The 17,149-nt window shown below is 39.5% G+C and overlaps 1 protein-coding gene across 1 annotated transcript in view; it reads right to left on the bottom strand.

The window, feature by feature from the left end:
* The window catches only part of LOC111154278 (Rho GTPase activating protein 10), a 317,626-nt gene that overhangs the window by 181,862 nt on the left and 118,615 nt on the right, over positions 1-17,149 (bottom strand). Inside the window, exons 6-9 of the mRNA XM_022513786.1 lie at positions 16,293-16,403; positions 13,887-13,991; positions 3,867-3,996; positions 941-1,047 (exon numbers count right to left, since the gene is read on the bottom strand). Coding sequence (XP_022369494.1) covers positions 941-1,047; positions 3,867-3,996; positions 13,887-13,991; positions 16,293-16,403 — 453 coding nt within the window. The remainder of the gene's footprint in view (positions 1-940; positions 1,048-3,866; positions 3,997-13,886; positions 13,992-16,292; positions 16,404-17,149) is intronic.

Consider the following 17,149-nt stretch of genomic DNA (forward strand, 5'->3'; position numbering starts at 1 on the left):
CAAAACTATGTCTGTATTATAAGCTGTTTTAAACATATTTCATGAAGAGGCAAAGTATATGTAAACAGAAGTGAACCTGAGTCAGTTCTGTATTCACCCAAGCAAAATCATGCCCATCTACCCAACAAGCAATGTCTTCCCCCTTTTTTTAATGTGTTACCAATTGTGTTCAATATTGGTGGAAGAGCTTTGCCTCCAGACTATCAATTATTGCTATGAGGTGCCATTTCTATTTAAAACCCAAATAACGATCACCTTCCCTACAGAGCCAATTCCTGAGGTCTTTTTGCTATCATGTGTTGTTTTGTAATTTATTTCTGTGGGAGGAGTAGTTAACTAACTGGGAATGGCCTAAGTGAGAACTTTGTAAGTCTAAGTGTAAAACAACAAAATTCACTACAAACTATCTACTGTAGAATGTTTTCGGGCTGTGAATACACATGTGCATATCAGATCTTTGCAAATACCATCCTGACAGAACACTGAGTTGCGGAAGCTCATTATAGGTGTTCATTTTATCCTCCAAGAACAGTGACATAAAAGGATTCTAGTCCTGACCATAAAAACCCATACATACAACCCAAAAACCACAAGAATTGTTGTTCACTGACCTACTTTATTTAGAAAGAAAACAAAGATTTTAATCCTAAAATCAAAATATAATGTCTTTATCATTAGAGAATATAAACACCATTAAAATGTCAGCCTCGGACTCTGGGTGGCTCAGTGGGTTAAGCGTCTGCCTTTGGCTCAGGTCATGATCTCAGGGTCCTGGGATGGAGTCCTGCATTGGGCTCCCTGCTCAGTGGGGAGACTGCCTCTGCCCCCTCTCTGTTCATGCTCTCTCTCAAGGAAATAAAACCAATAAATCAATGAATAAAATGTCAGCCTCAAAAACTACCTCTCATATAGAATACATAATATATAAACAAATACTTACAAGTTTTCCCCCAGATCTGTGCTCAAACGGGATTATGTTGAACTTCTTGGCTGCTTTCCGATACATGCAGTAGTGTTTGACCCAACTGGAACCAAATGGAGCGGGCCCTTCAACAAGAAGTAGAACTTTACATTTTTCCTCATAAATAAACAGATACACAGAGTTTCAAACATATTACTAAAGAGGAACAACCCATTAAGCAGCAACTAATAAAGCTCAAGGAAACAAACCAGCAACACTGTTGATTCCAATTTAAAAAGCAAAAAAGTAGGAAAAATAAGAAGGCTGAGAGAGATTATTTGAGAGAAGATTCAATACTTTTCAGCAACAAAGCAATGAGTTGAAGACATACTCTTCAAACAGTTTGCCAGACTGGGCCATTATCTTACACCTAAAATTCTCTTCATTGTGAGCCATATTTTTTGTTTATTTCCAGGTATTAAGATCTCACAAGGGTTTCAAGTATTCCATTCAATGTACGTGACGGGTTTGGATTCAGTTCTGGCCTCTCAAAATGATGCAATCAAAGAATCACAATGCTGAGAAAAAGCATCTAGTCCAGCATCTACAAGAGTGTTAAACCCACTATAGCACCTTGGTAGGCAGTTGTCCTTACTAACGATGGTAAAGCTAAGCTTTAAAAAGAAAACTGAAGCATAGAGAGGTGAGCTATTCACATACAACCAGAACATTCTCAGAACCTCTTTTTACCTCTTGTAAAGTCGGTCTTATCACCACCTGAGCTCTTGGAAGACAGGGGTCTGTGTCAGGAATACCTAGCAATCTAGAGTTTCACACACCAGTAAAAGTCCAATCATAACAAAATTAACTCCCCAAAGAAGCTGACAGTTGTGTTTTTACAAAGTAAAGATTAAAAAAAAAAAAAAAAAAAAAAAGTAACACCTTTTATCACCATCATTTCACCTGCAAACAAAATTTCTATACCTAAAAATCAAGAAGGACAAGCTTAGGAGGGAGAAAAGAACTCATCCAAAAGGAAACTACTGAGCTTTAAAAATTAGCCATTCACATTGTTTTGGGGGCAGTGGGGAATGAAAGGTGTTACTAGACCATGCTAAATCTCACCCCAGGTCATCAGGAGTGCAAAGACCAAAATCCAGGGACCACTGGTGTGTGTGTTACAAATAGCTAGTATTTGTATCCTGTTCTATGGTTCAGAACATACTGTGCAGGTATTTCACTAAATACTAAGAAAAAACTTTGGGGGGAATGGATGGTTCATTATTATCTCTTTAATTTTAAAGAACTTAAGCTTAGACCAAATGCCCGAGAAATGACAAAGCTATCCTCAAACTGGAGTCTCTGGTCCCTAATACCAACATTTTCTCATTCATTAAGCCACTGTCCTTTCCTGACTCCCATCTGACCCGAGCATATAGGCTTTTTCACAGCTGTCCATACTCTAGGTAATATCCTAGATATCGTGACAAGGACTGACAATTCCAGCATTCAGAACCTGTGATCTAGGGGATATTCTCTCCATTTTCTCAACGGTGCTTCCATTTTCTCAATGGCAAATGGAGTAATAATAGTAATGGAGTAACAATAGTACTGTGCACTTCATAGGGTTTTTTTTAATGGATTAAATGAGACAAGGTGTATAAGAAGTTTAGCAAGGTATCTGGCATGCAGTTAATAAGAGTAGATGTTGCCCCTAATGTTTTCATTCTGTTCTTCCAACTAGACTCAGCCCACTTCCTCTCAAAGACAGTAAGTTGAACAACAGTTATGAATCTAAAAATTAAAGTTTCCTATAATTTTCATCGGGGCATATAATACAAAAATTCTATCCTTCTTATGTCTCCAACCTACACATTAATTTAGTTATTTCAAATTCAAAACAAACTGAGATTAAAAAGCTAAAGCATCAGAAAGTTTTCAAGTTCTACTCGCCACGCAACTCCTCTTCGTGAGACATGAAGATTGTGGTAAACCCAGACTGAATAAGGACAAATGGAAAAAGAACCACTCTGCCGGCCACATATGCATTAACTTCACTTGGAAGCGTAGCTATCCCACAGCTCTTCCCTGAGTACGCTCTGCTATTCCAGTGGTTGGTTGGAAAGTATTGTAAATCAGCCACACTACTGAAAACTGAAGGGCGCTGGGCTACAGTCAGGTGTGGGAAGGCAGGAAAACAGCAAATACAGAAACATTTTCGCATTCTCCTCCCTTCTACTAAACAGTTCTTGGGTTCTACAGTTAATGAAGTAAAGTTTAAGAGCTGAACAGTTAAAGTTAAAGTAAGACCAAACTATCAAAAAGTTTGTAAGAATTTTTAGGTGCCTTAATTTTCAAAATAAGGACACTTTATGCACCGCATATCCACTGAGAGCAACAATACTAAAAATTCCGTGAGATAAGTTAGAATGCCATCTAGGACTATTTTTTAGAGCCATCTGCAATCACCCTGATAATTTTAGCAAGAACAAATGATCTCAGATCGGTGTGGAAAGAACTGATGTAAAGGAATAGGAGGAATATGTCCCTGTTGACTTGAGCATGGAGAAGGAGGGCTGGGGGAGGGTGTGCATATGTATATGAATGTGCATATGTGTGTGCGTAGGTGAGAAGGACGGTGAGGGATGAAGGGAAGGGAGGAAAAATACCTCCCCTCACTTTCAGCCTTACACCAAGTTCTGGCATCCTTATAAGCAAGTTTTAGCCAAGTGTGATACAGAATTCCGGGGTGCATCTGGAAAGTGGGGTGCTCCTTGAGTTCCTAATTTCACTGTCCTCTCCCTAGAGCAAGAATGTGTTTTCCCTCACAATACAAAATACACCTTCTAAGACAAGAGGGGGCAAAGGAGGTAGTAGGAATAACTGTTCCAAAAAAGAATAATTACAGTAAGAGTTCTAAAATAATTTTTCATTAGTCATTTATCACTGCTGGAGGTCCTCTTACTTTTTTCCTGTACATACAAGTAGCCTTCTGCCGTGAACTGACTTGCTCGTTTATGGTCCTTGGGATTCTGTCTTATTTTGTTCATAAGCTCTTCCACTTCTGACCTTGTTCCTTCAAAACGATTCCGTGTCTGAAATAGATAAAAAAACACATGTAAGTTTTAAGTTCTCATATGACCTTTTCCATGTACATTTTTAAGTCTCCGGATAACTATAATTAAATTGGTAGGATTTTTCTATAAAATTCTTGAAATATACCCATCCTTTCCTTTCCAGTGTGTCTCTTTGTTAAGATTACTGCTAAAAGAAAAAAAAATTAGTGGTAGAATAGCTAATAGAGGAGTCTAAGGTAACTGAAGGTTCTTTACTCTTGAAGCTTTTGAACACCAAGAATGCTTGTGTTATTCAACATAAGAATTCGTAGCTCCACATCCCACAATATTACTAAGTCTTTGATTTTTTTAAAAAGTAGGTCATAAAAGATCTGAGAAGTCTTTTCTTTGCACAATCAATCTGACTCACTAGTATTATACCAGCAGTATTAGGTACTCCGAACCTAAAAAAGTTAATTCTTCTCTGCCAACTGATAAATATGAGGTCATTTTTTGCAGGTCATGGTAGTTGCACTTGAAATGACATTTCTCAGATAAAGGAGAGCGGGGGAAGGAATCTCATGTACAAATAATGTCTTTGATATCTGGAGAGACAAATCACATTTCTGAAACCCAGGAGACTTGGAATGTTAATATCTCTGTCACACGGACACACTGGAAATGTACATGCAAGGTGAAGTGACGAAATTACCAAGGCAAACATGATGAGTCAGCACCACCAAGTTTCTGGACATTTCTTTTATCCACACTCTAAAATAACTGTATTAACACCAAAAAAAAACTGCTGATGTGAAATTGTGGAGAAGTGAAGATAAAAAAATTTTTTTTTATTGAAATCCCTCCCCTCTCCTCCCTACAATGAAAGAGGTTACCAAGGGTCCTAGAACAGAAAAATGGTAGAATGGTACACATTTTTTTTAGGGGAATGGGAGTCTGATAAATGTGGATTGCAAAGGGGAAAACTTATCTGCAGAAGCTTACTTTAAACACAAGCTGAGAGTAAGAAAAAAATATATATATGTACTAGAACAAAATGCAGGATTGCAAGGAGGTGGGACTCATCTATTACTGGCCGGTCCCCTCCTTCCCTTCCTATTTCTCATGCCTCCAGGATTTCTTGTCCCCATTTTAATACCAACTATACCCTGATTTTATTTATTTGCCTCGTTTGTCACTTCACTTAGATTTCTCTCAACCCTCACTTCTTCCTGAATGTGTGTCTGTGTGTGTATAATATTTATACATATAAAGACTTTAGAGATATTGCAGGTTTGGTTCCAGGCCACTGCAATAAAGTGAATATTGTGATTAAGCAAGTCAAATGAATTTTGGAGTCTTCTAGTGTATATAAAAGTTACGTTTACACTGTACTGTAGTCTATTAAGTGCACAATAGAATTGTCTTAAAAATGTACATATCTTACGTGTAAAATACTATTTGCTTTAAAAAAAAAAACAACTAACCATCATCTGAGCTTTCAGTCATAATCATTTTGCTGGTGGAGGATCTTGCTTTGATATTGACAGCTGCTGACTGACCGGGGTGGTGGCTGCTGAAGGCTGGGGTGGCTGGGGCAATTTTTTTAAGATTTTTTATTTATTTATTTGACAGAGAGAGATCACAAGTAGGCAGAGATCTAGGCAGAGAGGAGGAAGCAAGCTCCCTGCTGAGCAGAGAGCCCGATGTGGGGCTCGATCCCAGGACCTCAAGATCATGACCTGAGCCAAAGGCAGAGGCTTAACCCACTGAGCCACCCAGGTGCCCCTGGGGCAATGTTTTGAAATAAGACAACAATGATATTTGGTAGCATTTTGCCCATGATAGAACTTCTTTCCAAACTGGACTCAACCCTCTCAAACCCTGCTGCTATTTTATGAATCAAATTTACGGAGTGTTCTAACTTCTCTGTTGTCATTTTAACCAACCTTCACAGCATCTTCACCAGCAGTAGCTTCCAATCTCAGGAAGCCGTTTTCTTTGCTCATGCATAAAAAGCAACTCATCTGTTCTAGATTTATCATGAGATTGTAGCAATTCAGTCCCTTCTTCAGGCTCCACTTCTAATTCTGGTTCTCTTGCTGTTCCCACCCCATCTGCAGTTACTGCCTCCACTGAAGCCTTGAACCCCTCAAAGTCATCTTTGGGAGTTGGAATCAGCTTCTTCCAATCTCCTACTTATGCTGATATTTTGACCTCTTCCCGTGAATCACAAATGTTCTTCGTGGCATCTAGCTCTCAACAGTGGGCTTAGAATGGTCAGTAAAGCACGCCGCTAACAGATGGGCTGTCATCCAGACCTCGTTGTTCGTGCCAGTCACAGAGACAGGTGGAGCAGATTCGGTCTAATGTTCAAGGGCTCTATGATTTTCAGGATAAGCACTGGCTTCAACTTAAAGTCATCAGCTACATTAGCCTCTAACAAGAGAGTCAGCCCATCCCTTGAAGCTTTGAAGCCAAACTTTATCGACATTGAAATCTGCTGTGTAGCAAGGCCACCTTCGTGAATTTTCTTAGCTGGAGCTTCTGGATCGAGCTGCTTGTGGCATCTTCTCCATCAGCCCATGCCCCTTCGCCTCACACTCTTCCATTAGGAAGACAGCTTCTTCCTTAAAACCTCATGACCCAACCTCTGCCGGCTTCCAGCTTTTCTTCTGCAGCTTCCTCACCTCTCTGAGCCTTCACGGAACTGAAGAGAATTAGGGCCTTGCTCTGGATTAGGCTTTGGCTTAAGGGAATGTTGTGGCTCGTTGGATCTTCTCTCCAGACCGCTCCAACTCTCTCCATATCAACAATAAGAGTGCTTTGCTTTCTTAGCATCCGTGTGTATGGCATCTTTATTTTCCTTTATTTTCCTTCCTTTAATTTCCTTCAAGAATTTCTCCTTTGCACTCACAACTTGGCTAACCGTTTGGGGCAAAAGGCCTAGGTTTCAGCCTATCTGAGCTTTCGACATGTCTATCTCACTAAGCTTTCTTCTAGCTTTTGATTTAATGTGTGACTCTTCCTTTCACTTGAACACTTAAAGGCCAATATAGGATTATTCACCGGCCGAATCTCAATATTGTTGTGTCTCAGAGAACAGGGAAGCCTGAGCAGAGGGAGAAAGATGGGGGTGGGTGTGGGACGGCTGGTCAGTGGAGCAGTCAGAACACACACAACATTCATTGATTACGTTCACTATTGTATGCGGGCACAGTCTGTGGCACCCCAAAACAATTACGATAGTAACATCAAAGATCATGGATCATGATCACAAATGTAACAATAATGAAAAAGCCTGAATTATCACAAGAATTACCAAAATGTGAGACAGAGACAAAAGGTAAGCAACTCCTACTGTAAAAATAACACAACATTGTGTGGCATAGATTGCTGTAGACCTTCAATTTGTAAAAAACAAAAACAAACAAACAAACAAAAAAAAAAGACAGGATCTTTGAAGCTTAAAAAAGCAGAGCACAACGGAGTGAGGCATGCCTGTACATACACACAGATACAGATACGTGCATGCTGTGTTGTGTACAGATGCCGGCACGCACACACACACACACGCACACACCTGCACGCACATAGACATTCCTGTTAATCTCATGAGTTGCACCCAATACTCTCATTACTTATAGTAATGCTCAAATTGTTCTGGGATTGGACCAGCAGGGGCCCCTTCTAGCTGAATGTTGAATCTTTTGAGACGCCCCCTTAATTGAGTAATCCCTTACTTTCTGGTCCCAAAAGCAGTCTGATACTTTTTCTGTCCTGGTGCTAGAAGCAACGATTTTTTCCCCCTAGAAGCCCTTGTTCCTTTTAGTGGAGTACAGTATTTAGAAACCAAAATCTGGTCACAGTGTGTCACAGTTAAAGGGGTGTCACTACTTCTGTGTGTTCTTGGCAGACAGAAAAACTACACAGATGTATATATATGTACACAAAGATAGGTGGGGTTTTCCTTTACAAACATACATTTCTATGTGTTGCTATACTAAAAAACTCACATGTTCACACCAACAAGTATAACCCCAATCCAATACTCCAGTTTCTTTCTAACCTATCCCTTCCCAATTTGGAAGATTTGCTTATTTGAGAGAGAGAGAGAGAGAGAGAGCACGTGCATGAGCACACACAGGCAGGGGGAGGGGCAGAGGGAGAGGAAGACAGAGAATCTCAAGCTGACTGAAGCAGACTCCCTGCTCACCCTGAGATCATGGCCTGAGCCAAAATCAAGAGTCAGTAGCCTAACTAAACCACCCAAGCACCCCTCCCTTCCTGATTTGATACATTTCTTTTCAGAGAGTGAGAACTCTAGCTCCCATTATTCTCAATCTATTTACTGACTTGTTCAATTAACACATCTGCTCAATATAAGCAATCTCCCAAACACTCCAGCCGCCCCTTCTGCAGGCTGCCTCTATACCCTCCCCACCCCCCACCATCCCCACTTTCCCTGCTGCAGATCCCGCCATGGAGTACCACCTGCCTTACTGTCCGACTTTCTCAGATGCATAGGACTCTGCACTGAGGAGGGAGGAGAACGATTTTACCATTTTAGGTAAATTATGAATAAGAGTGAAAATTGCATTTTTTTTAAATATTTTATTTATTTATTTGAGAGAGAAAGCATGAGGTGGGGAGGGTTAGAGGAGGAGGCAGACTCTCCGTGGAGCAGGGAGCCCGGCAGGACTCCATCCCAGGACCCTGGGACCATGACCTCAGCCAAAGGCAGACATTTAAGCAACTGAGCCACCAGGTATCCCTACATTTTTTAAAATTTGAATATAATAATAGAATGGCTAGAAACTCACAATCTCCAATTCTAAGTTCCAGGTAAATATTATCATCAAATAATAATAATGTTAGACTGGAAACAGTACAGTGAGTGACCAGCAGAGTGTTTACACTGTGGCTGGCACAACTGAAAATATTTTTTGGTGCTTTAAATCTTCAAAATAACCTCTAAGATAGTCTATGCTATCCGTTGTCAATAAAAAGGAAAAGGAAAAGGAAATTCCTTTCCTAGCATGCTTTCCTAATAAATTTCCAAATAAACCAGTCTTAAATTAAGCCTTATAAATTAAATATATTATTACATCACCTCTTCAGGAGGAGGAGGATTCAATTTGGGGACCAGGCCGGAATTCAGACACATCTGAGTATGTCTAGAAACCTCGTGGGTCAGGCTTAACATAGGTTGACTCCCATAGTAAGAGAAAAAGGAAGACACGAGAGAGGAGGAGCTTTTCACAGTGTTATATCCAGAAATAAAGCTTTCAAGGCAGAGGGAAAAGGCTGATTCCAAGCACAGATAGCCATTTTAAGTTTTCCCATCCTGGCCCTATGACCTCATTCAGAGAGGAAAGGAAGGCAAAGTATAATTAAAAATACAAAAAAAGGAGGGTTCCTTGGTGGCTCAGTGGTTAAGGATCTGCCTTTGGCTCAGATCATGATCCCAGGGTCCTGGGATCGAGCCCTGCAGTGGGCTCCCTGCTCAATGAGAAAGAAATTTGGGGGGTGCCTGGGTGGCTCAGTGGGTTAAAGCCTCTGCCTTTGGCTCAGGTCATGATCCCAGGATCCTGGGATCGAGCCCCACATCAGGCTCTCTGCTCGGCAGGGAGCCTGCTTCCTCCTTTCTCTCTGCCTGTCTCTCTGCCTGCTTGTGATCTCTGTCTGTCAAATAAATAAAATCTTTAAAAAAAAATACAAAAAAAGGTTTCATGAAACAGCTGTAAAACATGAGGGTGGGTTCCATGCAGCCCTGCTTTAGTAACCTTGCAAAATAACATAACAGAAAAGAGGTAAGGCCCTACACACACACACACACACACACACACACACACACACACGCACCCTCACTGTAATCCCCATATTCCCCTCAAATGCCCCCACGCAGAGGGAGGTGGCAGAAAAAGGAACGGCAGGCAACAGACCCCAGGTGAAAAGGTAATAGATCTAAATCCCATATAAGACACCTTCCATGGGGATGAGGGAAACACAGTTTAGAACTGGTAAGAGGTGAAGGTGAACGGAGATTCACCCGTAGGGCCTAAATCTTAGTTTCTACAATCGAAGGGACTCCTGTGTCACCCACAAGTTGCTGAGGTCTGGGCAAGCAGAAGGCCGTATCAATACATTCCCCAGCTCCTATGTTAACGGGCCCCAGACATGCTATGAGAGACCCATTTATATACCAGCACAGAATCTGAAACCAACCACCATGGTCACTTGGAGGGAGTCCACCCAAGTTCCAATGCTGGACCTGACCCAAAAGCAGTAAGACAGCAGGAAGTTACTGTCCTCAGTGTCCTCATCTGTAAAACATGAATGACAAAATCTACATCATAGGACTTCTATGAAGATGAAATGTGCAAATTCCAAATAAAGCACATGGGTAATAGCTGGTCCACAGTAATAAATGTAGACGACATTACTACTACGATGACTATTACAATGTCACCATAAAGTGACAGTTATTCCCTGTCAAAGGATAAAGGAAAATCTTCAATATCAGACTAACAGTTCATTGTTGTAAAGCTGATTGTAAGCGAAAGTATACTTTTAAAAATCTTTTCAGAATATAAAAACGAATCCACAACATTATAAAATAGAAAGAGAGAAGGAGCATAAACAGTCCTGCCTTCGGGGCAGAAAGAAAATGTTTAAAAGTGATTAAAAGTGACCATAAATCTATGCCTCAGAAATAAGCACTTTCATATTTTTACACAATCACTTCCAATCCCTTAAAAAAAAAAAGTAGTTTATTGTTTTAGTGTTCTACTTTTCTCACAACACTGTAACAAAAATATTTGGGCATATTCTTAAAATCTTAACTATTCTTAGGCTCTTCTGGGGATTCTTCATGAATTCTAAGATTTCTCAAATTATATTTCCTTCTAGGAAGAATTCTATTCTAGTTTCTCTTTCCCCACATTCCTCTGAGGATAAAGATAACAAAAGTTTAAATTTAGTTTTTTAAAATATACTTCAATTTTGATGCAACTTATATTTTTCTTGAAAATCTATTTTCTAAAAGCCATCTTGCTGTTTTGCTTTTCATGTTTTACTCTGGATTATGGAAAGTCGAAGAGGAATAAATTGCTTTCAAAAAAATAAAAGAGGTGTTACCATTTTTACAACAGAAAAGGTGAAACCAGATGGGGAAAACTAGGTTGTTTTCATTTTTAAGTAACTTTTACCTTTTTTTCTGATTTTATAAAAGGATCTTGCTGTTTTTTACTACAAATACTTAAAAGTTGACCAAAATTATCCATAGCCTTAGAGCGTACAGATAGTTAATGTTAAGATTTTAATATTTGGGTATACTTCCTTAATAGATAAATATACACTGCATAAAAAAAAGACATATAACTGGGATTTTTGTAATCTGTAGTTTTCTATCGCCAGCATTTTCCCTTTATTACACTAAAAGCTGGTATCATCAGGGAATGAGCAAAATGGCCAAGAAATGACCAAAGCACAGCAACTCTCGGGTACAGTGGGTGGGTACCACGGAAGGAGTGGCACACGTTTCAAAGGTGTTGGCGTTTCTGAAGGGAAAAGAATGAACTAGGAACAAACAGAAACAGCAGAGACACCTGGACCACGTGTTCTCAGAACTGTAGGTGAGGTGGAAAGAGGAGGCTCTGGATGAAAGAGTTCTAGGAGCAGCATTAGACACAGAATAAAAGAGGTGAGTATTTAGAGAAGAGTTCCTAGGGCCATTTACTGATGAGGACCCTTGAGTTGCAGAGGATACAGAGAAATTTTCCAGCCAACCATTCTTTGCCCATTTCTCTATGGGAAATGACTGTTATCAAAGGTGTAAGTTAACTTCAGAATGTCATAAGGATATTAACCAAGTTATTTTCCGAACCATTTTAATGGATAGCTTATTTTTAGGTTTTGCTTCTAAAACTTCATGACCAAGCATTGCTCATTTACATTGAAATATTTAATCTCTCGAAATCATTCTGGTGTAAATAAGGTAACCATATCCCTTGTACTACACAGGCGTGTTACAGACTACGTCCATCCACAAGCAAGCTGTGCAGGGATAGTTTCATGGAAGCACCCGGGAGACACGATGTACCCCACCCCACACCCCAGACACGGAGGCAGAGCCAGCTTCGTGGGCACATAGCCCGTGTAACAACACAGGACCTTGTGCTCAGAAAGTCACGTGCTTGGTTTAACACTCTGCTGTTACAGTCTTGAAATTCCTCATTTTTATATAAGGACCCTGCCTTCCCATTTTACACTGGCCCCACAAATTATGGAACCCATTCTGCCTGAAGGTTCTCATCCAGGCCAGCCCTGCATTTGACAGATGACATCCAGACAGGAGAAGTAAATTTCCACAAGTTATACAGCCAGGTGGTAGAGGAAAAAAAATCGAGAGTATAATTAATCTTCTAAACCACCTATATAACATTCTTTTTACAAAACCGCATTCCATTCTCTGCAAAAATATTCTGAAAAATCGCAGCAACATTAGACTATTCTACTACCTACAGAGATGATTTTAAAATTAGAATTAATCTGTACATACAGATACATTTTGACATTTTTTTAGAATTCTGTTCCACTATAGTCACCGATAGTGGGGGGTGTGAGTGGGGGTGGATATTCTTTTAGTTATTTAACCCAGCTCAACATCCAAATAATCTACAAGTACAAAATGACACTTGAATTACCAAAAGAGAGAGAGAGAGAGAAAGAGACTGATCTACACTCCCAAATGTAGGGAACTAAACAAAAAACTTAGAACCGAAATCTACACAAAACCATTCTTCCTCAGTCTCTATGATGAGATCAAATTCAAAGTCAGGCACAGAGTCCCATCCTTCATATGTCTTTCAGGATGAGCTAGAATGTGCTTGTCCCAAAACTCACTCACTTTTTTTTCTCCAATGAGGTCTAACATTATACTAAACATAACTTGAAAAGAATTTCAATGAGGACACTTCCAAAGTCAACTTAAGTGCTGACAGGAAAAACATCCACCACCTTCTGACCAATATCATCTATGTTATACTATTTGATACCGCTCTCCTAAATCTCTTTATCCAAGACTTCTCTGAAAGCATACATTTTCCAGGAAAATCATATAGACCAACAGGAACCATGAACTCAATACATTAGTGAATATGCATAAACACAGGGAAGAAATTCCTCTTGAACCAGATGCCTACTTGGGATTAAAAATCAAGTAAGATACGCAGGTAATAGAAATGAGGTCATAATAACTGAAATGACTTACATGTAAAGTGGAGTGTTCCTTTGTTTGTTTTCTACACGAAAGACTGAGAGTTATATAACTAAGTTTACCCTTACAACTATCCCTACAGAAGGCAATATGGTGACAGTTAACACTGCTTTAGAACATATTTTTAAAGTTATTAAGAGAGTAGACCCTAAAATTTCTCATCACAAGAAAAAAATTCTTCTGCAGCTCTATAAAGTGGTAAACATAAACTAAACTCATTGTGGTAATCATTTTGCAATAGGTATGTCACATCAATACACTGTACAACTGAAAACATATACATGTATATGTATGTATATGAATTCATCTCAATAAAACTGGGAAAAAATAATAAAAATAAATTATGGGACTCCTGATTAAAAACATATACCTAATGACTTACCTGAAAGTTTGACAAGAAAAATACATTAAAACAAATCTTAAAAGAAATTCACTATCTTAAAAAAAAGAGCCACCAGGTGGCAGAATTCCTGAGCCTCACCTAATTGAAGAGCAGTCTGTTACACTGAGAACTGACCAGAAGGTGGCAACGTAGCCTCAGTTTCTCGACACCAACAGCTCAGCCTGGTCTTAGCTTAAGGCTTTTCATATAGCAAAATGAGAATACACATCTCAAACATCCTCTTATACCAGAAAGCTTTCATTTCCTTACATTCTGAATGTTGATCTGTAGTTCCATCTTGTAGTGATTGAAGTCTTTGGCAAGTTCATGGCCCTGATGATAGAAAGTAAACATTCCCTGAAAAAATGACAGCATCTAAGACAAAGGGAAAAAAATTGACATTAGCACAAACAAAAAACTCAGGGTGGAGGGAAAAAAAGAATAGAAACAGTCATGTATTGCGCCCCCAATCGTCCCCCACATCCCACTATGATTCTACTGGAAGTAAGATAATTAAAAGAAGTCACTGGAATTCAACTAAATCTAACTACATATTATTTATTAATTTGTCCTTTTACAAAATGAAAGGTTTGTGATTTTTCCTTAAAAATCAGAGCCATTAGATAGCTTTGAGAGTACAGTGTACTGGAAAAATGGAGTTCTATATCACCCATTTTTCTTTCAGTCAAGAGAATCTCTACATTCATTAATAATTGAAATCTTATCACCATAGGTCAATATAATCTATAATGAAATTGAAATCACAGAAACGAAGAGGTAGAGGCTCTCTCCAGTGGCGTTCAGTGCAGTGCGACTTCTCTCTGGTGTCTATGGACCTTCAGTGACTGGGGCAGAGACGTGTAGAGACAGGGTGATCATTAAGCTCTGAGTTCTGACCTACCCTCACCTACCCCTCTTGATTAAAGGGCACCTGCTTCTGCCCAACATGTGAGTGAATTTAAAGTGAGAAAAAGTGATTTGGGGTCAGAATTAGGGAAATTCTGAAATTCAATTTCCTCATAATGTCGTGTTACACAAGTTAGGAATCTGGGACTCTAATGTCAAGTGGCCAGTAGGGGTCAATCCGCAACTTCAGCTCTGTTATGAGACCTTGAGCAAATTACTGAAACTTTCTGTACTTCTATTTCCTTATTCGCTTAGTGGGATCATAAAAAATATCTCCTTATGGAGTTAGTGTGTGGAATAAACACTTGAGCATGGTGAAGTATTAGAACAACGATTTGAACGATGATTGAGCACTGTAAATGCTCAATAAATGCAGGTCATCATTAGTATTTCACATAAAAGAAAGCTTTATAGAGATGAATTTCTGTTTAAAATAGGTTAATTCTAGCGGTGTGTGGGTTGCTCAGTCGCTTAAGTGTCAGCCTTCAGCTCAGGTCATGATCCCAGACTCCTGGGATTGAGTCCTGCATATGGCTCCCTGTTTGGCAGGGAGCCTGCTTCTCCTTTCCCTCCCAGCTTCATGCTCTGTCTCCTATCTCTGTTTCTCTTGATTAAATAAAATCTTAAATAAAGAAATAAAGTTAATTCTATTATCTAACTAGACCACTGCTTCTATGAATGCCAATTTTAAGTTTATCATTAGTGGTTTTTTTTTTTTGCTTCTCAAAATCACACATGGAATGAATAATTGTATGGGATGTAAATTCTATCTCAGTAAAGCTTTTTAAAAAAATCATGGACAGGGGCGCCTGGGTGTCTCAGTGGGTTAAAGCCTCTGCCTTCGGCTCAGGTCATGATCCCAGGATCCTGGGATCGAGCCCCACATCGGGCTCTCTGCTCAGCAGGGAGCCAGCTTCCTCCTGTCTCTCTGCCTGCCTCTCTGCCTATTGTGATCTCTGTCTGTCAAATAAATTAAAAAGAAAAAAAAACTTAAAAATCATAGGCAAAAGCACCTACATTAAAATTAATCTTAAGAATCATGAATTCCAGTGTTTCTTGGGTTTTTTTTTTTCACTAAAACCCACAGTATGAATTACACTTTACATATATTCATGTGTCCATACACATTATATATATATATACACACACACACACATACACACACACAATAAATATATATATAAAGAACTGAAGCTATTAGAACACATCCATATAAGCACAAACACAAATCACATGTCTGTAAACAGGTCTATAGATTAGCCAGAGTAACTCATAAAATAGTTTCAAGTGCTTCACCTGCTGGTTCTTAATTTAGGTTGCCATAACTTACTTGTGTTAGAAATAATCTGTTACTGATAATTGTTCAAAGTACCAAAATTTGGACTGTTGTGCTTGCTTCCGAACAAACTCGAGCAAAGGGAAGATTATCCATCAACAGCACCACTGTCTGTCCCATCCTAACATTTATGTCACAGGACTTTTCTTTAAAGCGCGGACCTACAATAGGGTGGCCGAAATTGCACCTGACTGCTGAGTCCTTGAGAAATAATATTCCCTACATGTTGCTGTGCCAGTAAGGCTGAGAACCACAAATTTGTAAGGTGATTCCTCGACTTCATGGTGATATGTTCACCCTTTTTAATTTATGATGCTTTGCGCTTCACGTGTATGCCCAGTGGCCCCCAGCAATGGTAAAATCGATCTAGGGAGAAAAATGTTTCTATTATATGACAAAAATCTAACAACGGAATAACCTTCTGTGATACTTACAGGCTCCACAAACTCAAACTTCTTTCTTTCCTGGATTTCCTGAAGCTTACATACATATTCAAGAGACAGTTCATAAAAGTGTTGCCGATTCTGCTCCACTTGGATATCTGCCTGTGGTAAAGCAACAGAGGCTGGTTAATTCAGAGATGGTGAGGAGTGAAACTCTTGATCAGAGGTTGGCAACGCTCTAAGCCCCATGCCAAATATGGCCCCCAGCCTATTTTCCTACATAAAGTTGTACTGGAACATAGTCACAGCTACTGGTTCATATCTCTTCCATGGCTACTTTCCTGTTGGAGCAGCCAAGCTGAGTAGTTGCAACAGGAACCCTACTGCCTACAAAAAAAAGTAATTTTCACTATCTAACTCTGTAGAAAAAGTTTGCCAGCCCCTGCCCTTTATGAGATTGACCCCAAGGACTGAACATCAAATAGTATGGCTCTTCATGAAAAACTCACCCCAACCCCAACTGATACCCGAGGTTGAACTATACATGCACAATCAAAATCACATAACTATTATTTCCGTTGACAAACCCTCTAAGAATGCAGTTGAACTGGGAAATCTAGTCACCTCAGAACTCATGACTGAAGGCAGGGAGTGAGGAAGTGGCAGCTAAGGTACCATGTCAAGAATCTGGTTCTCAAATACCATATGATCTAGTAATTCCACTTCTGGGTATTAACCCAAAGGAAACAAGAACACTACTTTGAGAAGCCTGATTTACTGAAGCATTATTTACAATAGCCAAGACAGGAAGCAGCCCAAATGTCCACTGATAGATGAATGGATAAAGATGTGGTACATATACATACAATGGAATATTACTCAGCCACAAAAAAGAGTGAGATTTGCAT

The sequence above is a fragment of the Enhydra lutris genome, unplaced genomic scaffold, assembly GCF_002288905.1.
Source record: "Enhydra lutris kenyoni isolate GAN:26980312 unplaced genomic scaffold, ASM228890v2 scaffoldscaffold3, whole genome shotgun sequence".
Classification (NCBI taxonomy): domain Eukaryota; kingdom Metazoa; phylum Chordata; class Mammalia; order Carnivora; family Mustelidae; genus Enhydra; species Enhydra lutris.